This window comes from Rhinolophus hipposideros (genome assembly GCF_964194185.1).
Source record: "Rhinolophus hipposideros genome assembly, chromosome: 13".
NCBI classification, from domain to species: Eukaryota; Metazoa; Chordata; class Mammalia; order Chiroptera; family Rhinolophidae; genus Rhinolophus; species Rhinolophus hipposideros.
In genome coordinates, this window is record NC_138059.1 from 29,300,218 (window position 1) to 29,327,236 (window position 27,019).

The window sequence follows — 27,019 nt, forward strand, 5'->3', positions numbered from 1 at the left end:
GTCCTCAATTTCATCTGATTTCTAAAAGTAATTTATGAACCCACTGATCAACTAAAAAACTCACATGAAATAGAATTCTTTAAGATTACAATTTAGAATGCACTCAGAAAAAACATGAAGTCTATAATCTCATTTTTAAGGCTATTACTCTATTATGATAAAGCCAAAAGCCTAGTTTTATTTTTCATTGTTAACTTTACTAAATCTGTGAGCTTTGTAGGCAACCCACAGTTGCCCCACATTCTAGTACCTTCTTGCTTTCTTCACCTATAGATTTGGTACTTTGGATGTTTAGGATTAAGAGTATGACTGAACTTCATATAAGCTGAACTTCAAATAAGTTTCCCAAAGTGACAAAAATGACAGAACATTTTAAGTAGGATTTCTAAGGGCTTCTCGCCACACGACTAGGGCCATCGATGTAGAATCAGTTGTCCCATATTCTTTTCTGCAAGTCTGGATTACTCTCTGGGGCTATCTGATCACCTCCCACACCAAGCTAACCACTCTCTCTCAGATCTAAGCAACCAGAGGGCAGAACAAGCAGCAAAAGGAGGCCCTAAACAATGCCAACTCATAGTATTTGGAAAAATTATTGGTTTTGATTTTCTGACCATTGTTCTCTATCAACTATAAAGTTTAGTTCCTCATTTTACTGTGGTATTAGCTACCAAATGTTGGATCCCACTGTTCAATAGTCATGTAACTGCTGCCAGTGGTTACAATGTCTGGGAAGCAGGAGGCATGTCCCAATACAGACCCTCTGCATTAAATCATCTCCCATTCAAGGGCTGCTGCTGGAAGCTGGAAATTTGATTTAGGTATCAATATGTTGTTAAGCACCATTGTTTTTGTGTACAAAGAACAAAGACTGAGACCTTTTTTAAGCATTCTTCTTGTTATACTATTATAATGTCCCTCATTTGCTATTCACTCACTTTCTTTGAATAGCAAACACTCTTTTCTTGTTAATTAGGAACACAAGTAAACATGAGACATCCTAGTTTTTGTTTGAGAGTTCATTCCCACTTTTATGATTGCAATTTAAAATTTATAAAAAATGCTATTCATTCCTCAATTTTTAATTTTTTTTCCTACTGTAGGCTATTGATTTCCCTAGGAAGGAGGAAGAATCAATAAAATGGCCAATCACAGATAAAAAGCATCCTAATTTTAGTTTGAATACGTCAAGAAGTATAAAAAAATAGAACTTCTTTATATGTTAATAAGCAACCATCATATTAAAGTCAAAATAATGCTAAATTCTGCTGGTTTTTAAAAAAATAATATATAATGAATAGAAATAAATATGTTTCACCTCTACACCGTGGTTAAGGAAAAAAGTGTCTAAGAGATCTCTCTAGTCTAACATTCTCCCAGGACAGACATCTCTGTATCTCTGAATAAATCTAGTGACAAGCTCCATGACACATCCTATGGTGTTGCCAGTTACTACATTGTCAGGAAGTAATTAGAGGTCTATGAGCAAGGCACTGTACTGTTCTATGAGAGTAAAAAAAAAAAAAAGAAAGAAAATTAAGATCCTTGCCCTAAAGAAGCTTAGTATCTTGTTCACAAAGTTCAGACAATAATTATAACATAAGAAATGAAAAGGGACATAGAAAGGCAGAAACCAAAACCTCATGGAGACTCGGGGAGGGAAAGGCAGCATGTCCAGCCTGGGAACCCACTGGTCCTGGCTTGGTCACTGACAACTGTAGTTCCTCTCATTTACTTGTACAACTTGACATATCCTATAGACAAAAGTTGTCCAATGAGGCAATATAGGTGAGAGATTTGAACCTGGAGCTTCGGCATTAGGCATCTTTGGGATGAATCTGGACCTTCTCTTTTTATCTGGGTGACCTTGAACAAGTTACTTAACTTCACTCTACTTGTTTTCTCATTTGGAAAATGGACATAGTAAGACCTACCTGACAAGCTCATTGGAGAATTAAGTAATAATATAAAGGATTTAGCATAGTGCCTGGCACTTGGTATGTAAAAAATAGTAGCTTTTGTTTTTAGAATTTTCCTTTCATCTTTTTCCTCAGTCTATCTCTGGCATTTTTAACATTCCTAACTAATAATATGTTGCTTTCTAGACATCCTCACCTTTATGGCTATCCTCCAAATTGTACAGTTTTCATTCTCCTGTACAATGTGCTACCTAGAACTTGACAAAAAAACTTACCCCCAAAACAGAAAATCTACATTTGGGGTCTGACCAAAATTAAACCAAACCACTACCTCCCCTCTGACCTGTACTTTTCTTACTGCAGCCCCAAATTACTGCATTCGAGTTTTTGTTTTGTTTTGTTTTGAAGTAATTCCATGCCTTTGTTGGTTCATGGCAAGCTTGTGGCCAACTATTTAGATAGCGAACAATCAGGCCTCTCCTGTCTTGTCCTTGTACAAATGATGTTTTGAAGCTAAATGAAGATCTTTTCCTCTTGCGTGTGTAACACTGGATTTCGGTTGCAAGTGACAGAAAGCTATCTGGAACTAACTTAGATAAGAAAGATGACTTCTTGGAATAACTGAAGAGCAAGGAAAATGGAACAACTGAAATGCTGACTCTCCCTTCTTCATGATGAGAATTGGCTTCATTACTCACAGATTTCTTCTGGGACCCTGGTTGTTGGCAGCTCCTGACTCATATGGTCCTAATTTGAGCCACAGAAGAAATGATTACCTTGTCCAATCCTCCTTTCCTCCAACAAAGTATGATCTGAATCAAACATGTACCAATCATTACAGAGCTGCCCCTGCCTGCAAGATGGGGTGAGAAGCTGTCAACTCTTAGACCAGTTACTGTGGCCTGGGAGGCCAGGGTTAAGATGACAGTTGCCAGCAAAACCCAGGGAATGGCAGGGGAGAAGTCCTTCCAAAAAAATAAGGAATATATTTTTAAAAAGAAATGGAGGTGACTTAGAATTAAGTGACTTAACCAAGTAGAGCCAAGACTAAATGAAGGATTTTTTGGTGGGGGTGGAAATCAAACCATTTTATTGAGGGCTGTCGGGGGAGGGTCGAAGGGCTGGGAGGACAATGAGATCAGATGTCTTTGCCCAGCTGGGATCTTTTCCAGCTTCACAACCACTGAAAAAGCTAAATGAAGGTTTTTAAATGACACAAAAGGATTATTTTTGTGAAAGCAAATAATTTATGTTTTCTCTCCCTATTTTGCTAAAGAAAGAACTAATCTTTATTGTCTTTATTGCATGGACTTTTCTCCTTCCAGTTAAATTAGATAAAGCAAATTCAGATTGATACAAATGTTTATAAGAGAACTTGTATTTAAAAACTTCAAATTAAATGATAATGTTATTTAAAACTTCTCTTTAATGTTATTAAATAAAATGTAGCCTGCAGTTGCCGTTATTAACAATCACTTAGGTGCTCTTGTGACAATACCTAGGTTAGGTTTATTTATTAAAGAAAATAGAGCAAACTATAATTCAAACAGGACAAGATTAGATTTCAGAGATCCTATTTTCTATGCCCTTAACCAAAAGTTTAGTATTCCCGCCAGGCAACTGTTTTGAGATACAGAGATACAAATCTACTTGCTATATATTACTCAATAAACAAAACACTTGTTATCAGATAATGCCTGGCAGCAAAGTGAAAATGAAATTAATTTTCTAAGTATTTCCTAACTTCCAAGGAATAGATGAAGACATAAAGTCATGTATTGTGTCCATTGATTATTTTAGTCATGTAAGTTACATTTAATTTGTAAAACTGGATTATTTCGTTGACGTCTTATGTAGTTTTATAAAGCAGTCCTCTTAAATTAGCAGTGAGTAATTTGTTATTTCTTAAAGTAATAAAAGACGTCAATGCACTGCTTATGACTCGCTTATTATCACAGAAACTGTCCGGGTCACTCGGGAGAGGTGAAATGCTGACCTATATCTAATGACATACACAGACACTGAAATTAGAAAAATATTCTTTCTTTTCTCTCACACGTGGGTTTGAATCTGAGCTCTATCACCCTTTGCGTGCCAGGCATACCATTCTATAGGTTAAATTATCCTGTGGAAAAGATATAGGTGATGGACATGATCAACTTCAAGTCAATGCTGGGATGCAGGGCACCTGGATTGGAATTCTATATAACCCCACTTACCTGGCCCCTAAATTCTCTGAGGAAAAAAAGTTAAAGATGACAATAAAAAGTCCTTCCAAATTAAGTGATTTCTCATCTGAGGTGAATATCAACCTTAGTAATTATAAATCTAAAGGATTTCAACAACACATACTCAGTATAATACATTTTGTATTTATTCCATTCAAAGAGAGAATGGTATAATCTGAACTTTGTACACAGCAAAGTAATTTGGAGACACTTTTACATGATTTTACTAGTCTATAAAAGACATAGCACCAAATTCTTGATAAGCAAATTAGCTTTTTAGAAGGTTATCTGTGTACAAAAATGTGGGGACAACTGAAATACCATGTTTTAAAATGTGAATGTTTTAATTATGTAAAACCTATACATTTTGGTTTCCTATATAATAAGGAGTACTCTAAGAATACACCTCAGCAACAAAAATTCTTACTAAGCTCTCTTTAAACATTCACATTAAGCTGGGATTTTTACTCAATTATTATTAGAGTCTTTACACTTGTCACATTTTTATATGCGACTAAATTTTCTATTATAGGCTCATGATTTTAGGTTTACCTCTTGTTTTTAGTGATTTGTCTTTATCAACAATGTAATTCATTCAAACTTTTATATCTATTGGCACAAAAGTAAATGAGTTTGAATCAATGGACCAGGATGATCTAAGTGTGAATGGTTATATCATTTTATCTTAGGGCTCTCTATTTAATGATAATACTTTCTCTGGCACTACCTGCGTATTTGTGTATGAGTAACCTGACTTGGCAAAAAAACCAAAACCTCAAACCATTAAATATGCTGTTCTCATTAGGACGCTATCGTTCTGTTAGTTACATACTACGCTATTTCATTGCAGTACTTTTTAAGGTTCTATTTTATTCATTAAAAGCTAGCATTATCTTTTAAATTTGAATACAGAAATACTAATCATGAGGGCATATAGTTTGAATAATAAAAGTTGTTGAAGTGCTTCATGGTATAAATGATGTTGGATTAGGCTTTAGTCCAGTCCCTTCCACTTGAAAGAATGGTCAACATTCACTGACTTCACTTCAGCTGCTCCTCACTCAAACCTCTGTTTGTGCTTCCCACTCCACTGAAATTGTTCAGTTAAAGGTCACACATAACTTCTTTTCAGGCCCTTATCATTCTTTTCACTGGATCACTACAATAGCTTTCCAAGTATTGTTCTCCCTGCCACACACTTACAGTCCTTTCTCTTCCCATCCCCACATTTCCCCCTTTTCTAAAATTCACATCACTCCCATGATTGAAACTTTTTCAGGATAAAAATCCAAACAATAACATGAGATTGGATTTACCAGTGATTTGTCATTTGCCAAAATCAGCACCCTCTTTTCATCCTGTTTGAGGGGTATGACACCTTGATCACTTATTCCATCTTGAATGGCTTGACATTGTACTACTACTCCCCTCCTACTTCTCCAGCTGGTCCTGTTGGTCTCTGCCAGCCTCCCTTCTCTCTGGCATTTCTCTAGGTCCTGTGTTCATATCCCTTTTTTCTGTAGACCTCAACATTTCTTTAATTATTATGTCTGTAGGAGAGGCTCCCAAATTCACAGCCAAACCGGCTCCAGATCTCCCTATGTCCAGGGGTCTTTGCATCATTTTTACATGGGTATTTCACCAACAGCTCAAACTATGCTCAAAGCAGGCTCATCTTCTTCCCTCCAAACTGGGTCCTTTCTGTTTCTACCCATTATGATTCCAAAATTCTCCGTTGATTAGCTTAATATACCCAAATCATTTGACACCTTCTCATCGCCCTTGACACTCAAGATTACCTCTCACCTTTGTATACCTTTTTCCTCCCATCCATTCTGAATCTCTTAGTAGTTATCTGCTGTTAGTCTCCTTCACTGTTTCTCTCTTCCAAACTTCCCATTTTCAATTCCACTGATGCCAGAGTAATCTTGTAAAAATATATTTGCTTATATCATATCCATTTAAATAGTTCCAGAATAAAGTCTAAGCTCTGATCCCTTCTTGATCTCACCCTAACCTACCTTTTCAATCTCATTTGCAACCATGCCTCTATGTTGGAGCCAGAGAGCCCACTCACAGTTCTCCGAACTGGTTCATTTGTGTGCCTTCTTTCACCTGTTTCGCTTGCCTGGAGTATCTGCTCTCAAAATCAGTTGTTTTCCCATGTCTGGAAAATCTGCTCTCAAAATCTATCTTTTCCTAAAAGCCTTTCTCTCACTTACCTTTACCTGCAACCATTTCCTCCTTCCACTAGGTTCCATGCAGCATTAAATCTATTCATCTGTCAACAGTTTAGTTATTTTGTGTAGTTGTCTTATTTCCCTTATAGATTGTAAGCATGATTTCAAGTGTATTCATTTCTTGCCTTCCTCCCTCCACCAGGGGGTCTAGTAAAGCGCTGTGCTTATAGATGTTCTGAATCAAAAGGACTTTTTTTTAATGAAAGAGAAAGCCAAGATAGAAGAGTGAAATGTGAAAAATAGAGTTCATAGCTTCTAATTTCTACCTAATTTCATCCAAGAGCCCACATTTCAGGATTGCTACCTTTCCACTCAGGAAGGCTCTCTCTTCCTTTTCATTTGATGATTTATCAACTAACCACACTGCTGCTCACAAAGTAAGTAGACGGTTGGGAAGAAGGAAAGAAAAAAAAACCTCAGGGTCTTAATCTCAAAGATTTTAATTTTGGAGGGGTGTGTCAATACAGATTTCATTTGTGTCATTCAGTCTGAATTTCAGGGCGTTAGCAGGCAAGGACTCAAGGTTTCTAACCACTAATGCGAAGACATTTTTAAAAGATGAGAATAAATTAAAAGCTATGTAGGTCGTCCTAGGTCGCCAGGAAAAAAAAAAGTTTGTTATGCAGTAGTAACATTAAAATGACCGCAAAAACGAGACGTGGGGGATTAAGGTAATGTGCACTTGGAATATCAGTAATCACCTCGACAACGCTGGTACTTCACTAACAAGAGCTGAGTCTGATTGCACCAAGGCGTTTTTAAATAAAGACATTAAAGCCACATCCGTTAAAAAACTATTCCTACTGCACCATATTGCAACGTACCAGCACTGGGGACGGTTTTACGCGGTCACCAAGCTTCTGCAACCAACCCTGTGTCGACCGGTCCTAGCCACTAGGAACTCGCTTCCATAAAGGAGCGCCGCAGCCTGCGGGGGCTGGAGCCTCACGCGGGGAGGGCAGTCACCTGGCGTAGGCTACGGAGTCGCCACAAAGCGGAGTGCTCTCCAAGAGGGAAGCTCCGGAGATGGCCCCCACAGGCCTCCCTTACACCCCCTCCAGGCAGTGCACGTGTTGCGCGGCCCCAGGCCCAGAACAACGCTCCGCGCCGCGGGCGCCGGGAAGCCGGGCCCAGCTCCCAGGGCGCCCGGGGCAGCCGCGGGGCGCCACTGAAGGTACCCAAAGGGCGGAGACTCAGGGCTACGCGACGCTCCCGCCGAGCCACCTCCCTCAACCCGCCCGCCCACGTCTGCGCGGCTGGCCCTCTGACAGCGGGGAAGCCGCGGAGCGCGGCTCGACGGGAAACCGCCAGGGGGTCAGCACCTGCCCCGCGGGGTCGCTCCGCCCCGCCCCCTTTCGCCCCTTCCACGCCATCCCCCTTTCTCTTCCGTCCCCTCCCTTCTCCCCGGGAAGTAGTGCGGCTCCGCCCCGCGCGCGCGGCGGCCGAGCCGGCTGTGACGCCACCAGGCCCCGCCCCCTGACTATAAATACTGGCGTCGCCGGCGCCGCCTTCCCACACTCTCTGGATCCTCGCTCGGCTGCACTGTTTCCTTTTTTCCGCTTTCTCTGCTTCTTTTCAGTCTCTCTCGCTCTTCTGCTCTGCGGTGTGACGAGGCCGAATCCTCTCCCCACCCAGTCCTCGCCTTTCTTCTTATATCCGCGCTGTTGTATTTCTCTCCTTCGGCCGCCGCCGCCACTGCTGCACAGCTGGTGTCGGCGCCGCGCTTTCCCCCCCACGTCGTCCCTGCAGCTTATGGCCCAGGCCGCCTTGGGTATTTCTGCTCAAGGTAACCACATCCCTCTTTAAAAATTCCGCCGAAAAAGAGAAGACGCTTTACCCGACTCTTTGGGCCGTTATCTCACGTGAGTACCGCCCCGAGGGGTGCGAGCGGGCCCGCGCGTGGGGAGGGCCTCGCGGGGCGCTCGGGTGTCTCCCCGTTGGGCCCCGCCGCCTGGCCGGCGTCCCCGCGGCGCCCCGCGGCCGGCCGCCTCGAACATGGCGGACGGCGGTGTGTGTTGCGGCTGTCGGCTCCTCGGCGACGGCGGTGCTGGGCTTTTCGGGGCCCTCAGGCGCCCGCCGGACGCTCTGCGGAGCCGGAGCCGCCGGGGTTGGGGCGAGGGGGCGTGTGCGTGCGGGGGCGCGCGTGGGGGTCTCGCGGCCGGCGGGCGGCCTCGCCTCCGGCGGCGTGCGGCCTCCACCCCTCTCCCGTGGTGCATTGCTGTTTCCGGGGAGGGGGCCGGGCTGCAGCCCCGAGGGGCCTCGGTCCCGCGGCCCCGGCCCTCGGCGGCGCCGCACACTCGCCTCCGGGAGCCCGGCGGGCGGTGCGACGGCCGGCGACGGCCGGGGCCGTTATGAATGGAGCAGGGCGGGCCCGACGCAGGCCTGTGACAGCTGCCGGAGGAGACCGGGTTCTTAAGGGTGTGGGGAGTGCGCCCCCCCCACCCCCGTGCACACACACTGGTGGAGGAAAGTTGACGCCGCTCGGGGCCAGCCGGAGGGGAAGCCCCGGTGTCAGGTAGCGAGCGAGAGGCCTGTCGCCCGTTCTGGAAGCCTCGGGGCTGCTGCTCCGCCCCCTGCGGCGCTCCTGATTGGGCCGAGTTGCCTTCACTCACCGCAGTCACCTCCTGGAGTCGGAAGATTAGTCACTATGGCTTTCCCATCCGCGCCACGGTTCCTGGGCACCGAGAGGGAGAACAGTAGACTTGGGTGGCTTATCAAGTACTATTTTGACTGCCAACAAATAATGGTGGTGACGTGTTTTAACCCTTACCCAATATATACCCTGAGCGTGTGTTTCGTAAACTAAACTGCTGGTTCAGAAACCTGAAACGGTCGGGGATACAGTTTACAGCCCCGTAATGTTTTCAGCAGATTAAACTGCGTTTTGTGGCATCTTGGCTATATTAAGGTGTCGTGTCCCGTCGTGTTTCCACCCTTGAGCTTCTGGCTTGGGTGGGAACCTGAGGGCACTCACGGGAGAGAATTGCTGTATGATCAGGAAAGGTTGGTGTGGACAAGCCTGGCAGGAAAACGGCTGATTGTCGGGCAAAACCCTAGTGATCCTTTAATTTCCTTCACAAATGTAGGAGTGCAGATGCTGGTCATGAAGACAAATGAGCCCTGAGGAGTTTACATTTTGTGGGAAAGATAAGCTCCTAATGATTTACAGGTGATACAGTGGGTGCACTAATCCCCCTTGCCACCCAGATTTAACTTAAAATTTTTCAAATGTACAGAGAAGGGGAAAGAATTGTATTCTCACCTAGATTTAATTAACATTTTGCATTATTTGCCATCCCACTATTCATTCATCAGTCCGTCTTAATTTTTCTATTAAACAGTGTTCAATACTGGTTTTAGTCTTTAAAAAAAACGTTGGATAAAATTCACATAACAGTAAAATGCACAAATCTTAAGTATACTGTTTGATGATTTTTTTTACAAAAATAACAGCTATGTAATTTAAACCTCTATCAAGATGTGGAACATTGCCATCACCTCAAAAGTTCTTTTGGCCCTTCAAACTCCATACCCCTCTCACTGCAGAGGCAACCATATTCTGATTTTTTTTTTTTAAACCATAGTTTTGCCTGTTCTAGAACTTTTATATAAATGGAGTTATACTGGATGCACTGTTTTGTGTAAAAGGCTTTAACTCAGCATATTTTTGATGATCATCATATGAATACTTTGCCTGATTTTTAAAAATAAACTTTTGGAATATTAGATTTATAGAAAAGTTTCCAAGATAGTACAGGAGTTACTGCATACTTCCCACCCAGCTTACCTGCTTATTAACATCTTACGTTACGTGGTACATTTGTCAAAATTAAAGAAACTGATTTGGATACATTACTGTTATCTAGACTCCAGACTATCTTTGGATTTCACCAGTTTTTAATGTCCTCATTCTGTTCCAGGATCCAATCCAAGGTACCATGTTGCATTTACTTATCATGTCTTCCCCAGACATCTCTGATCTGTGACAGTTTCTTAGTCTTGCTTTGTTTTTCACATCTTTCACAGTCTAGAGAAATGTTGCCCAGATGTCCAGTAGAATGTCCCCCAATTTGGGTTTATATGATATTTTTCTCATGATTAGACTGCGGTTTGCAGTGCTTGGAAAGAATACCACAGAGCAACTATAAAAGTCATTGGTACTAACAACTATACTGTAAACCTGAAGTTAATGTAAAATAATATTGACTTTCAACTAACTGAAAAATTGAAAAGGGGCGGGAAAGGTGAAGGGGAGTAAGAGGTCCAAATTTCCAGGTATGAAACAAGTCATGGTGATGTAATGTACAGCACAGGGAATATAGTCGCTAGTATTGTTACAGCATGGTACAGTGTCAGATGGTTGCCGGATTTATCATGGTGATCACTTCTTTAGGTATATAGATGTTGAATAATTATGGTATACCCCTGAAACTTATATAATATTGTGTGTTGGCTATATTTTTCATAAAAATCTTTTAAAAAGTCATTGGTAAAGGCAATGTGACTTGTTCAGAGAAATAATAACTTCAGGATACTAGGTTTTTGGGTAGTTACTGTCAAAGAGATAGAAGTTTCTTTGTATCTCACTGGCCTACTGCGTCAAGTTGAGTTCTCCCTGTGCTATTCAGCCAAGATGAAGAGACAGTCTCTTTAAACAGTTGTTAAGGAACTTGAATGCAATGTTGTACGTGATCCAACTGATTTACACACACCATTCAAAATGAGAATAATTTTCTTCTATAACTCCATTTCTTCACATTTTAATCTTAAAATGTGCCGCTGAAATTTTGGGGCCTTTATTTCCTACTTGTATCTTTTAGATGGAAATGTTTGAGAGATGGGCTGAAGAACAATCTTAAATGTCTGAAGTTTAATGTCCTTAAACTTCACATCACTGCTCTTGGGTTGCTTTAAGCAACAAAATAGCTGTGGATATATAGCAGGGGAAAGGTGAAAAGTGTCTTGCTCAAGATAATTATCCTATTCCTTAGGATAATTGAGAATAAACTTCTGTTTCTGTCTCCAGCATAAGTCTTAATTTATTTTTAAATTATCTTGGTATGAGAAGAATCAGAACCTTTGTTTTGGGGAGTACATTATTTGGAGTCTAATGTAAGGTTATAATCACAGTTACATGCTGGTATGGGTTCTTGCCTCATCATAAGTGTCATTGAGAGTGAGTAAATTTCCCTGGTAAATTGAAAGAGCATTTTACCTCCTGCATGCGGGACCTCCATCCTGGTTGAGATGAGATAGGCTTTAGATATACCTAGAATGCTCCTGAAATCTCTCAGATTCTTGTCCTTATAATTTCTAGTTTCATCATTTTTCTGGTTTCCTTCTTACCCTGTTAACGCAAAAATAAGACCTAGCCAAACAATCACCTCTAATGCATCTTATATTAATAAGACTGGGTGTTGTATTAATTTTTGCTCGAAAAGACGCATTAGAGATGATTGTTTGGCTAAGTCTTGTTTTCAGGGAAACACGGTATCACCCCTTTTCTATAATGGCAAATGCTGTTAGGTTATATTACTTTAAACTAGCAACCACTGAATTATGAATGGAAGTATGTATAGGTATAACAGTTTAGCTTAGGTGATAAGTCCAACCTATCAAACCATAATAAGTAATAACCATTGCTAAAACTTATTTAGCATTTTATAGTGTGCCGAGCACTTTTACATTCATATGTTGTTCCTAGTGCAGTAGAGTAGCCATTCTAGAGTAATGGCTATTCTAGAGTAGCCATTCTAGAGTAAACCATTCTAGAGTAGCCTTTCTAGAGTAAGCCATTCTTAGTAGCCTTTCTAGAGTAAGTCTAGAAAGGTTGAGGATGAGGAGGAGGTAAACCTTCAGAGATCACTTGCCTAATGTATAAGGCAGTTCTCAAAAGTTATTTCACATATATGTATTAGCTAAGTCATAAAATCTTTTTATCTTTTTGATATGTAGTACAATTTTACACTTTAAGCAAAGAAGAACTTGGAATTTGGAGAGTAAGAAGTATTCTGGGTAGTTCCAGACTATAGATTGTTAGAACATTATACATATAAAGTCTTACACATCAGGTGTGCAAGGGTACTGGAAATTTTAAAATTTTAGGCCATTTAGAAATTTGTGTTTTGGGGGACAAATAAAAGGAAAAATGAAATTAGATGAAGGCTGGATGGAAACTGAGTAGGTAAGTAAAGCAACTTGTAAGATGACCATGACATCAGGTTCTGTGAATTTTGTTACTGTAGCACCTTGGAAATGCTTACTGTTTTAAAAGTACTTCTTGATAAACCCTTTGAAACCCAGTAAACATTTTGTGGGTTTAATGAAACATTTTATTAAAACTTCATAAAATTTAAAGACGATTCCCACGGTTAATCTTAGATTCAATTGCTCCTGCTTGAAGCACAACCTAACATTTTTTTTAACGTAGAACTGTATGCTATTACTTTTATTTCCTTTTTTAGGGCGAACTTTCTGACCAAGTATACAACTACCCAGAGGGCCTAGGAGAAGTGCTGTACAGAGAGCAGTTCGACTTCAACGCTGAGCCACCTTGGGAACCTAGCTGATGATAGGGGGGTTCCATCTCCTAACTTGTCCATGTAAGTATTTTCACATCTGTGTGGGAGCCTTGTAAAATTGAAGTAGAGTTCTTGTTGCTCAGTCTTTTTCAAAACTTGAAACCATACTTACCTCTTAAAGTTCAGTGACCCTTCAAGCTCTTTAAAAGTTTTAAAATAGAGGAGTTACAGGTATGCTGATTCAGTTATATACATTGTTTACCAATCACTGGATTGATCAGTTAACATTTATTTTAAATACGTAAGTATTAAGTATATATTGTAGGCTAAGTTTTAGGAAACCTTATTAGTCTGGGTTTTAACGTAAGTTGTAGGGAGGTTTTTGTTTAGTTTTTCAATTTAAGGTGTGGGCAGTAGTTTATCACATTCAACCACTTCACTTGGTGGGTTCAATTATTTGGGCTTAATCAGAAAAAAAGACATTTTTGAATAAAACAAAAGATACTGCTCTCCATGCTACTCGCTGAAGCTGTCTCAGAGCATCGCATATGAGAGGTGAATCTTCTTGTTTGTCTAGTTAGAAGCAACTTGCCAGACACCAAGTGATTTCTAGAGTTTATGTTCTTTTGCATAAAATGACTTTACGTAAGGCCTAACTGGTAGGGGGAAATGGGCTGTTTTTAGAGTACTCAGTGAGAGATGAAATATGTGTGTCTCCCAACATAACTACCTTCCGAACAGATTTTCAAGGATTATTTTTGACTATATTTGATTTCCTATGTATGGATTTGACTTTTGCATTAAATCTCTGCAAAAGTAATTCCACAGTAAATTCTTTGAATTTGTGTTGTTAGGTTTGTGTGGTTCATTTTTTTAAAAATTTATTTATAGATTTTTTATTGAAATTTGGGTTTTGGTATTGAGGTTTGGATGTTTTTAAGTTGGTCAGAGACTTGGAGAGAGTAACAGTTGAAATTTTCAGGAAAGCTTAGGGTATCGATTTAGTGTTTCTTTAGTCTCATCTTGTTTAACAGATTTTATCAAAAGTGTTTGCTCTGTCAAATTAGGTAGCGTATGTTAAAGCAAACCTTTTCAACACATTTGATGTTAATCTCAAATTACAATTTAAGACTCAGGTTTTTTCAAAGGCTAAAGAGAGGGCAAAAACAGTTTAAATAATATTAGGGTTTCTTGAAAGTTTCTGACTTAAAACCCATACTGGCTTTCTCCTAGTTATGTGATTTTGAGCAAATTGCTTATTTTTTAAAAATCACATTTGTAAAAGTTGAACTACAGCAGTTCCTTTAGTCCTAAACTGATAAAAATGATTTCTGTTTGAGTGTATTAACCACCCCTTGTTAATGTAATGTGGTCTTTGGAAAAGCAGCATTAGCATCACCCAGAACAAAAATACAGAATCTAGGCCCCATCCAAACCTGAATCAGAATCTGCATTTTAATTAAATGGCATGTATGCATATTAAAGAGAAGTACTGTTGCCAGCATCTCAGTACCAAAGTCGGTTATCTTTTAATTTTTTTTTTTTTTTAAGATTTATTGGGGAAGGGGAACAGGACTTTATTGGGGAACCGTGTGTACTTCCAAGACTTTCCAAGTCAAGTTGTTGTCCTTTCAATCTTAGTTGTGGAGGTTGCAGTTTAGCTCCAGGTCCAGTTGCTGATGTTAGTTGCAGGAGGTGGAGCCCACCATCCCTTGTGGGAGGAGGAGTCAAACCGGTAACCTTGTGCTTGAGAGCCCACTGGCCCATGTGGGAATCGAACCAGCAGCCTTCGGAGTTCGGAGCATGGAGCTCCAACCACCTGAGCCACTGGGCCGGCCGCATCTTTTAATTTTTGTTAGTCATCTGTTCTACTTCCAACATGTTTGATTTTTTCCCCTAAGTTGGCTGGAGATTTAAAACTTTTCTGGAATGAGGTCTAGTTGACATTGTAGTCAAAAATAGACTAACATGGAAATTTCATGTTTTAAGGAAGACCATGTTAAAAAATGGGCTTTTCATTCAAGTCTCTTGCTTTAATGGAAACATCACATTGCATTATTTAATATTTCTAGTGATGTTTCCTCTTAGACTTGAAAAACTCATATCAGAGAGCTGATTAATAAATGATTCTGCCAAATCAGGGGGAGTAGTCTTTACTTAGAATATTTAATAATATTGTAGAACTTGGGAAGTCTGTAGTTTCTTCCTTTTTGGCAGTGGGTGGGCACAGATAGAATGAATATGCAAAATATATTATTTTTTCATGTTTTGTCAGCCAGGGGGACTGATTTTTTTTTTAATTTTTATTGGGGAACTGTCTTTTTCCAGGACCCATCAGCCCCAAGTCATGTCGTTGTTTTTAATCTAGTTGTGGAGGGCTCAGCTCACTGGCCCATGTGGGAATTGACCAGTGACCTTGGTGTTACGAGGACTGCTCTCTAACCAACTGAGCCAACTGGCCGCCCCAGAGTGACTGATTCTTATTTATTATGGCCAGGTACAATATGTATTTTGTTAAAAGAAACTTTCGTACTTCATGCTGTGCTATAAAGCAATGGGTCCACATGTGCCTTATTCACATAATTCCAAAATCAAAAAAAATGAAGGAAAATATTTTATAGCTTCCTTGATATGACCTAAACTGATTTGGGAACAAAAACTTGACCTGAATCTGAGTTGATTTTTTTTTTTTTTTAACTTGATCCCATTTAGTGCTAATATTCCTAAACTTTGATGCAGAAACTCATACCCTGGAGAGTGATACATAGTACATATGAAGTATGTGTACTCCATACTACCATTCTAAAATCTGAGCAATTTTAAATTCAGAAAAATACCTAGCTCCAAATGTCTCTTGGCTAGAACAAGTAAAAATGGCAAGAGAAAATTCTACATTCCAGAAATGTCCTTAGATATCAATAGCAGTTATATTGGACATTGAAATCCTGAGATTAATTTTCTGTGGAACAGCAATATTGTTTGGAAAACTAGAAGTCATTAATAGGACTTAACACACTGGCCTTCGTGGAAAATACTTGGCACATAGCATTGCAGAGCGCATAACTATATGAACTGCTTAATACTCCAGTAGGATTTCTGTGCAAGTGGTCTAAGCTCTAGGACTTGGCTTCAGAGTTAGGTTTTTAAATCAGACCACCACCTAAATTTTGAGATAGTTTATTTCATTAACTGTTTTGGAAACTTTGAAAGTTTCTTACATAATAAATTTTTTTCATTCAAAACTTCCTCAGAATATGTGTATAGTGTAATATGTGACCACTATAAAAATATCTTGACGAATACTTTAATGCCAATAATATCTCAACGAAGGACCTCTAATTGTGGAAAAGTTTTTTCCATGCCTTTTTAAAAATTTCTAAGGGCTTTGTTTATGCTGGATTGATTTTTGTCAGTGGGCTAGATTTTCAAGTTGTTTTAGTTATAGGTCGGATTGTAATTAATAAATTAGCCTAGTGGAAAAATTTTAAAGGCTACATTCCAGAAAAGAATCTCTTTAAACCAACTGCTTCTATTAGCTGATCTGGTAATGAAGTCAGATTGAATTAATCATTAGCATATAACTTTTCATGTGGTGTGGTGTCAAAGTACAGAAAAGGGATTAAATTAATTTATTTAAATGGACTTCTAAAATTTGCTTGAAAATTTTAACTGGTTGTCATCAGTTGACTCTGTATGTTGTTCATGTGGAAACTATTATAAAAGCATCAGCATGTTAAATACCCATGTTCTATCTCCTGGTGGTTAATATTTACATATGTTTTAATAGGACTTGCTGGACCTAAATGGTATTGTTATTTTAACTAGGGAAACAATGTTCTTTATGAATTTACTGTTCCTCATGTTTTGCTGTTAATTGTTAGTAGGAAAGGCAGGTTTTTGACTCCTGGAGAAAAGAAATTTTAGTTTTGGTGATTTAAGATTCTGTGATGTAAGCAAATTCAACAGTACATTCCTTAATGGTTGTTGGTGCTCTTTGACCAAAAAGCTGAACAAAACTATCATTGAAATAAATATACAGATTAGGGGTCAGTTTTTAAAGTATGGGCATCCCTTTGGCATGTATAGGGTAGTAGTTGATGGTTCCTCATTGCTTAGAAGTAGCAAAAATGTATTCACAAGTACAAGCACAATGTGAATAATAGCATGTTAATGGATAATACGGTTTGGGGGGACGTGATATTCTTTTCTTTGGGCAAATTTAGACTCTTACCTGGAAGGGCCAAAAAGATTGGACAGCAGGGTAGACCAATTTTTAAAGGGGATAAAATAGTTCTTGTGTTTATTACAGGAGACAGTTGAGTCTAGAGAATTAATAGTGACTACCAATCTGTGTGTTTATTACACTCCATTTGCCTGGTCTTAGTTCAGAGTTTTTCAGTTTGTGGTTCCCTCCCTGCCAAAAAAGTAATTTTTGAGACACTTAATTCCAATTAGGAGTAAATGAGGTATTGTATAAAGTGTATCTTGTAAACCATAACATCTAGGTAAATGTTACTTGGCTGCTGCCATTCTAGGCTGACCATTGTTAAGACAAGGCTAAGGAGGCTGTAGCAAGTGAAGTACTCTAGTATACTGATAAGGCCTGGGAAACATTTTTGTGTCTATCCCAGGGTCATGCACACACACTTCAGCAATTTGTCACAAGCTAACTGGAGAAAAGATTTGGTAATTCTTTTTCTCAAATCTAGAGTTAGCCATCCTTTAATCCAGTGAATAACATGGCATGAATAGAAAGTACTGTACAGCATTCTGAGTTGCAAGGATTAGGCCAGTGAAGTTCAGCCTGCCCAGGCCAAACCCAGCCAACATGAGGTCTTAGATGTCTCTAACTGACTTGCAGCAGGAGTCAGTATAACAAACTATTGGAATGCTCTGATCTAAAATTTTTTGCCTTTTCATTATGTAAACACATTTCAAATCTCTCTTCAAGACTCCTTGCTATAGAGTTTTGTTACCTTTTCTTCCCTTAATATCTGGCTTTGTAGACTGGCTTCGTGAATTGGTCTATATTTGTTATAAAAACAGATTCATCTAGAACTACTCTGTTCAATACATACACTAGCAACTAGCCAGATGGCTATTTAAATTTTAAAAACTAAACTAAATAAAATCTAAAATTCAGTTCCTCAGTTGCATGAGCCACATTTTGAATTCTTGGGAGCTATATGTGGCTTATGGCTATTTTGGACAGTGATAAAGAAAATTTCAGTCATCAAAGAAAGTTCTGTTGGACAGCTCGCTCTAGGATAATTGTTTTTGTGAATGTGAGTAATATTGGCATAATAATCTTAATATCTGTTAATAAGTATAAGAATTACACATTCTCTTTGTTCTTCGTAGATTTTTCTAATAAAAGTGTACCTTAACTGTAGGGACTTGCCTGTTTTATATTCTAATTGAATTCTTTAGTTGCCTAGCATGTTCTTAGGATACAATTCTATTAAGACTTTTATGTGCTCATAAAAACTGAAATTAATATTAGGTTTATGTTGAATATATGATTAGTTTGTTTTTGTTTTTTAACTATTTCTTGGTTCTTACGGCAGGATCCTCTGATGCCCAGTTTATAAAGAGCTTCTGAATAAGTATAGTATCTTCTTAGTTCATCATCTGGGTTCAACATGTCATGTTTGGCACGACCAAAAATAAGATTGGATATCCTAGTATGTTCAACATGGACACTATAACAAAACTCCCCTAAATAAGCTGTCCTCAAAATGAGCAGTATTTACTACCTTATATTCATGAAGAGCTCCTTAAAGGTGAATAAGGAAAAGGAAAATAAGCAAAAGATTTAAAAACCATTTTTCACTAACCACTTAGCAATTCTCCTCTCAGGTATGCAGCCCAAGTCTCTGGTGCCTGAACCGATGCTACTTAAACTACCAGTCAGCACGATAGACTCTGTACCAGAATGTAAAGTAGCACACTGCCCTTTTTTACATAAATAATTTTAAGAAATTATATCATAAATAGTACAGGAAAAAAAGGGAAGTAATTCCTAGGTCTAGTTTGGATAGATAAATGTGGTATGTCTAGACAGTGGAATACTAAACAACAGTGGATATTAATGGACTCCACTCACATCTGTGTGCGTGGATGAATTAACGCTAATGTTGATCAAAAGAAGTCAGTTATGGCAGAAAACAGTAGTGATTCTATTTATAGTTTAAAACCAGTAAAGCCAAGAATAGAACTTTTAAATAATAAGGGAATGATGATTAGAAAAGTATAAACATGATTTTTCTAGGGTAGATGCAACCACTGCCACCTGGGAAAATGTATGGGGTCTTCTAAGGTATTCAGTCTATTTCTTAACTTGGTATTTGCTGCAATACTTGTATTGCACATGTGTTATGTATAATAAAAATAAGTTTTCCTCTTGGATAGGTGACATCTGTTCTAAGGTAATCAAAATAGTAATTAAGTGCATTTGTTTAAAGGGTTATTCGCTTTACAACACCAAGAAAATTAGAAATTAATATGGTGATGTATGTCCTGTTCATGTTGTTTTACAATAATCATTAATGTTACATCTTAATTACCAAAAGGGATTTTTATCCTCCAGAAAAAAATTTAGTCTTCACATCAAATAGTTATATTTTTAAAGGGAGCCCAATCTGGTCAATTCCACATGCAGAAGTATACTGCTGTGAAAATCCCATAGTTCGTTTTCTCATTAAGGTGTGTTTTAGAATTTATTGGGAGGTGTTTCACGGGGCAACTTTATGTGGGCACTTCAAACTTAGCCTGTTGGGCTCATGACCTTTAGGGTCTTTTTTCCGTTTTATATTTATCCTATTATTCATTTTTGTTCTCATCTGTCTTTCAAAATAATTCTTTAGCGGTCACTTTTAACATTCTTCCTCTAGGGTTTCTTAGGTTTTTTCCGACCTCATCGCCTGAAAAATAAGTTTAGGGGTGTTTATTGCCATTACTGACTTTCCTCTTACTGTCAATTGAAGCAAACCCCATCCTGATTATCCTCAATGTAGGCCGTTACTATTATCCATCACTTATTTTGGGTCCAGTATGGCAAGACTGGGACTTCCTACCTACCAGTTCCAGTATGTAGCTTCCTGAAATGACTTTTTAGTGGTTTAAACCTGGCCTTACATCTATAGTGCGAAAGTCATCTTTTAGAAGCCTCTCTTTAATACTCTTGCCCAGTTATTTCTAAAGGTATTCTGTATGGTAAGTGACATTTTTCTGTTGGAGGTAGAATGCAGAGGTGACTTGGATAGCATTGTGTCTCTTTTTAAAACTGAGATGAGTGCTAAGTCATCAGATGCTGGTGTAAAACAAAAAGGTAGAAATGCCCTTAGGCTTCTTCAGAGCAATAGTATAAATTTCCAAATATCTCAAGTTCTCCTTTTTAATAAGTAAAAGTCCTTTTAGAAAAGTGGTTGGTGTATTAAGGTTGGGTTTCCTGCTTAGATGTCTCTGAAACAGTACTCTCAACCTTTCAGCTCTCCCTGTTCTACTTCCAGGGAGGTCTTCACTTCAGAAATCCAAGACTCATATTCATCCAGCCTGGTGTCAAGTGGGCTGTTGCTGCCAGAATTATCTTGTGATTATTTGAGAGATGTATCAGTTTCTTCTGAAGTACAATCAACTATAGAAGCCTTTGTAGCAGGTGTGTAACAAGGCAAGTGCCCAGCTGCTGCGGCCATTACTCTTGGAGCTACCTTCTCGATGAACATGAGGACTCAGCGGCCTCATGAAAGGCTCCGTGGAGAGCAATGTGCAGTTCTTTGGAGCCTTATATTTCTTTGGCAGCTCTTCATAAAAATGTATTATCAAAAATACCAGTATGGAGGTGTATATAAGGAATGTTCAATATTTTTTCTTCCTAGTTATAGTGTCCAAGAGGAAATTACTTACAAAAGTAGTGTTATGATTACAGCAGTTGTACTAGTGTAAAATACACTGAGCTTTCTTTCATCATATATTGATAAGGTGTTTGGATGTGAAAATAGCTGAAAGGCTCTTGTGAGTGGAGAGTGCTTCCTACTTCCTTTTTTTAAAATCGGGAACAGTGTGTTTTTCCAGGACCAATCAGCTCTAAGTCAAGTCGTTGTCTTCAGTCTAGTTGTGGAGGGTGCAGCTCACTGGCCCATGTTGGAATTGAACCGGTATAATGAGCGCTATGCTCTAACTACTGCGCAAGCCAGCCGCCCACTGGCAGCTCAGCTCCTAGTTGAAGCCTCTGTTTCTCACTGGCCCATGTAGGAATTGAACTGGCGACCCCGGTGTTAGGAGCACTGCATTTCAACCACCAAGCCAACCAGCTGCCCTCCTACTTCCTACTTTATCTTTTCATAAAAAAACAAAACAAAACAGAACTATTAAAAATTTGCTTTTAAGTTCTAAAGCATTTTGGAGAGAATATAACATTTACGTAAGGTAGAGTTTCTGCAATTTAAAGTAAATAATTCAATGTCCACCAACACCAGACGAGGGTATGTAGTGGTCCATAATGTGTTGGAGCCAGTAAGTCAGTCCTGGTTCTGACTTAGCCATAAAAAGTGATGTGGTGTCTATTGATAATTTTACCCAGGATTGGAGCATTGGGCAGTTTGGCATTACCACCTGGGTCTGAGTCTGCATTCGTGATGGAGAAGTTGCTGGAAATTCTTTGTGGTGGTTAAAATTGAGATGGCTTAACTCGGCAGATCTGGCATACAGTATAAACTCTGCTCACCCCCAATGTGCACACCTTTCATCCTAGCTTTCTAGAACTTGTGTCACAGGTTTTAACATATTGCCAAGTAACTTTAAATGCCTCTTGAAAATATTTTAGCAAAATATTTCTTTAGTGCTTTTAAGTAAGGTAGACACGTAGAACATAAATCTTCCTTTGTGTGACAGTGGAGATTTAAAGTATTTTAGCTAAGAAATACTTAAGAAAGCATGTTAAGAAAATTGCAAGCAAAGACTCCTGGAGGAATGATTCTGACTGCTGTTTGGGACTCCATCGGGGGGGTTGAGATAACAACATTGGGGATAGGAAAGGCTCAGTAAAGATCAGCCCACCCTTAGCCACCTACTTAATACTTAAGCCTTTTCAATTATTGGAAATACTTGGTTTCCAAGTGATATTTCATTTGAACAAAAGGGATTGTTCTCTCAATATATTAGAAAACCTCTCTCCTGAGGGTCTTTCTGTTTTGCAGATTGTTCTGAGGAATTAGTTTTTTTCTGGGCATAGCTTTTAGTATTTAACAGTATCTGACAATGAGCTTTGTATTTACATATGGGTCACTTATGTATGAAGGTTTTGGGCTCCCTTTAAGAATGGAAGATGGACCGTGTTTTTCAACACACTTCAATGGAGTTTATTGCTGCTACCACCATCCCTAATTTTAAAGAGGTCAGTCTTTCTGTCCGTTTCTGAGCATCTGCTCTAGGCTAGGAATTATAGGAATGTCAAAACCTTCAGGGAGCATCTAAGAAGATAAGTTGAGATAGAACTCACTTATCTTCACATTCACCATCTGTTATGTATAGGCTTTGTTAGTATTGGTTTTAATCAGCTTATTGCAGTGCTCAGTATAAGGAAGTCAAGTAATACTATATTACTGTATCTGTTTTAGTGGTTTAAATGTGTTAGTCCCTTAAACCTTTTTGCCATTTTTCCATTAGAGTCCTTTTGTGAATCAGCTAGGGATTGGTAAACTAAACCTATGGGTGACTTCCGAATTTAGAGTTCCATTTCAATGATAATAATATAGTCATTCCACAAGCACTGTACCTTTTAGAGCAGGGAATGCTTTCTAATATTTTTATTCATGTTGGTAGTACCATTATTTGTCAACTGTGTTAGCTTGGCCTTCAGTTAATGCTTAAAATTATTTCACTTCTATAAAAGTCAGATTAGACATAGCAGATTAACAGTTAGCTGAGGTGGAGTTGGGGATTTAGTGCAGAAGGGTGTGAGGGAACTTTATGGTGGTGGTGGTTACCCAGGTGTACACATTTTTCAAAATTGGATGCACATTATTGCATACAAACTGTTGATAAGGTGGATTTAAAAGGAAAAATAATTTTTTTTCTTTAAAGTTTATTGGGGCAACAATCGGGAAAAAATTTCAATTTTGGGATTTACCTGAGAATTAGTCAAAAGATACGGAAGGAACAAGATTAAACTAGAAAATAGTCGTATGAGGAAAGGTTAAAAGGCTATGAATGAGTAGGTATGATAGGATATTGTTATACCATATTTGAATAAACTTAGTTTATTAACAACTATGGGAATTTATGTCTGAGAAATGGTTAATAGATAATGGGAAAATTATAAAGCTCTATCAAAGAAACTGATACTTGTGTTGGATTTCCAGAGAAGGAATCCTGTTTTCTAGGGATGGGATGCTGGGGACACAGGTTTTCGCTTTTATCTGAAACATTTCATCAGCATCTCTAAAAACTAGCCTAATTAGTTCTGTGCCTCAGTGTATTCAATTGTAAAATGGGGCTACTAAACAGTGGTTTTTAAGGGTTAAGAGAATTAATATTGTATAGATGATGTACTTAGAACACTGCTTGGCACACTGCTATAAAAAGTCTGTAGATTTAAGCTCAAGCAGGCAGTGAGAGTTGAACCCTATAGATTATGTAGATTGAAAATAGTTAATGGGAAAGTGTTTATCCCTGTGACCATATTATAGAAAAAGCTTCCTGAAGAACGAGGGCATTCAACAGGTACAACTGGATGGAATAGGCCTAGTGTTTTTCTAAGTATTGAGGAATCTAATGTTAGAGGACAGTTACCCTTTCTGTAAGCACTGTAGCTATAGGAAATTGAGATTGATCTTGTCCTGACTTTAAAAAGCTAGACTTCTTGAATTTAGCAGCAGTCCGTGGTCCATAATTGATAACCCAAGGTCCCCAAGTAAGTACTACATATATAGTAGAATATACTTAGGACTCTCACGAACTAAGAGACTAGGTTAAAGATCTTGATTATTTTTTATCAATAGAATAAATAAGTGAAAGCTGTTTTGCCAGAAAGTTGTGATGCAACTTAACAAAGTTCTTACCATACTCTTTTTACGATTAAATATTTGTGTTGCTTAAAATAAAGATGTATTCTCAAGCCTAAAATATCTACTTTCTCTGCATAGATTTACACCAGTCCTGGTATATACAAACTTTAGGGAATGTTCAGGCTACCATTTGATTACTACATAAGTATTAAGTCTCATGAAGTATGCTTAAGTTAACTCCTTTGGTAAAATAAAAATATCTTCAACTTTTCAGTTTCTGCCATTTCATGAAGAAGACTGATGAGCTGAACTAAATGTAGTTGACTTTTTGGGAAAGAAGTTAGTGTTCTAAAAAATGAAACTAAGTGTTTGTATTTCATGAAACTTAACTAGTATTATTATGACTTATTGATGAGTTTGATGCAACCAAAAAACTGACACTTTGGGAAACATTGAAATGGTGTATACTTTTAGGATGCAGGATATTACCCAGGGTGAACACTAGTGTAGAACGGGGTTAGGGAGATGAAAAAGAGGAGTCAAAGACAGGAAAGGCTGCAAGTTTTAAAATAGGTTGTCAAGAACTGGTCTGTACCCCTTGTTAATGTAGCAAGCAGAAATCAATGAGTAAGTATCCTGTCTGGGGGACTTGCTTTGTTTATGGACTTGATCTTGAAAGAAATTCTTGCCTAAAGGAACGTAAGGACCAGTGAATTCAGCAAAAAAGATAAACCTTTATGTCTGTGTGTGGTGCTCCAAAGGAGAATAGGAGGTGGGGAAAGGGAGGAAGAAGGATTGATTGGAAAGGGGTTGGATTTAGTCTGATTCCTTTTAAAAAGCAGTTCCTTAGTAAATGGTTTAGGATGTACAGCTTATACCTAGTTTCAAATTACCTTGGCATTTTTATGTTTATAGCAATTGGTAACTTAATTTTAGTTCTATTCTGAGCCAACACTTAAACTTTTTTTTTATTCATATGCTATATAATTTTTAACCACAACTTTTCGAGAAAGTTAAGATAGTTAACTTTAGAAAAATTGACCTGGGATCACACAGCTGTTAAATAACATAGCCATGTTCTGACTTAGTTCAGTTAATGTTTTCACCAAATCAACCCATCTCATAAGAGACATATACAGCTAACTTTGCTGTGTTTCCCTGAAAATAAGACCTAGCCGGACAATCAGCTCTAAGGTGTCTTTCGGAGCAAAAATTACTGTAAGACCCGGTATTACATTTTATTTTATTTTATTAGACCCCGTCTTAAGACTGGGTCTTACAGTAATTTTTGCTCCAAAAGGCACATTAGAGCTGATTGTCCAGCTAGGTCTTGTTTTTGGGGAAACACAGTAGATAGGCAGTCTGTAACAAAGCTACATACAGATTGTCCCCTAAAGTTACCCTTCCACCCCCACCTATTTTTATTAACTTTCATTTCTTGTATTTTATTTAGAAGACATGCACCTGCAGATACCTGGTAGTGTGCTGTCATATAGCTGGCAGTGTATTGAAGTTTAGTATTTCAATTTTGGGACTGCAGATACTTAATTCATTAGCTTTCTTAAAACTGGTAAAATTGTATGTGTTATGGAAGTGAGTAAATTTGTACATTATAGAAGAACCACAAAACAAGATGAATAATACTAGGTCTGCAACTCTATGTAAATAAGGTGACCATATTGACTTGCAATTAATTGTGCACATATGTAGCTTATCCTCTCAGAATAATATATTTTGCTTTTTAAAAATGTGTAAAATACATATTTACTTTAAAGCAGACACTAAATATTAATGATTGTTTCTGAAAGTGGTGAGTAGTCACACACACTCACTAAATTAGGCACTTAGCACACTTTTCATTGACAGCTCACCTTAAGTTTTACTAGTGGAATAATACAGATTTTGAAATAACTTCTATTTTGACAGTTTGTTGCATATTCTAAGGACCCAGACATAAGGCTTGGTGGCCCTTCTCTTGTTTTTCCTGGTTTATGACTTTCGGCTTTGTGGAATACGGCTGAGATGAAAGGATTTATTGACGATGCAAACTACTTCATTGGCCTGTTGGATGAAGGAACAAACCTTGGAAATGTTATTGATAACTATGTTTATGAACATACCCTGGTAAGTGCGCCATCTCACATTTCTCAGATTTTTGAATTCCAAAACATCAGTTCCAAAATGTTAATCTGATAAAAGTACCTTGTCAGATGTTAACTTTTTCAGGTTATCTTGCTTTCTAGGTTATCTTAACTCGACACTCCCCACCTCCCTTTAAATTTACACTGACTGCTTACACTCTACTGCCCCAAGTGTCACCTTCTATAGAATCATATTCACTGCTATTTAAGATCATTTGTTTTCATTTTGTACTTACTGAATTATTTTTATCTCCTGATAAAATTTGTTTCTTTCTTGGAGCTAATTTCCTATATTCCCCAAATTTGTTGGATTGTTTCATGTTGCTCTGGTATTCAGGAATAGAACACCAAAAAAGACTTCTCTCCTCTCGATCTTTACAGATTTGCTCATTTATCTACCACATCCCAGCAAATTTCCTTTATTCCTATCTTCCTCTGCCATGAAAATTCTTGGGGGAAAGAAACCTGCCACTTGTCATACTGTCAAATCAGTGTTATGGTCAAACCATTCTTCAGTTAATTTTCTCGCGTCACTGGGAACCTCCTCCTGGAAGTGTGCTGACCTTTCTCTTAGTTACTTAACTTCCACAACATTCCTGGGTCAAATATGACCTTTGAAATACTCTTTTCATCCGTTCTTGTCCTATAGTCTAAATTATCACACCTTCGATAGCATTTAGTGAGGATTAGGCCTCAACTCTGTTCTCTCCTAGCAATCTTACCTAACTGTAGCTCCAGGGGGATTACAACTGAATATCTTGGTGGGTTTTTTTGTTTTTTAAATCCCAGTTCTCTTACTGGAACCTGTAATTGCCTTATTTTTACGTTAAAGTGAAAATAAAATTTCTGTCTCCAGAACATTAGGAATAGCATGTCTTGTAAGGATAAGGTAATTTCAGTATAACTCCCATATCTGCCACACATAACCTATAATTTCCAGTCATATCTGCGGGGGTGACAAAAA

At 38.5% G+C, this 27,019-nt stretch overlaps 1 protein-coding gene across 3 annotated transcripts in view; it reads left to right on the forward strand.

Annotated features, from left to right (window-relative positions):
• The first annotated feature begins 7,897 nt into the window (after positions 1-7,897).
• Positions 7,898-27,019, forward strand: part of AZIN1 (antizyme inhibitor 1) — a 31,083-nt gene continuing 11,961 nt past the window's right edge. For 2 of the 3 annotated variants that reach the window (XM_081070856.1, XM_081070858.1), the window contains exons 1-3: positions 7,898-8,249; positions 12,852-12,989; positions 25,841-26,038. In XM_081070856.1, coding sequence (XP_080926982.1) covers positions 25,937-26,038 — 102 coding nt within the window. In that variant the 5' untranslated portion in view covers positions 7,898-8,249; positions 12,852-12,989; positions 25,841-25,936. Of the gene's footprint in view, positions 8,250-12,851; positions 12,990-20,419; positions 20,566-25,840; positions 26,039-27,019 lie in introns of all 3 variants that reach the window. The other variant, XM_081070857.1, reaches the window with a different exon arrangement.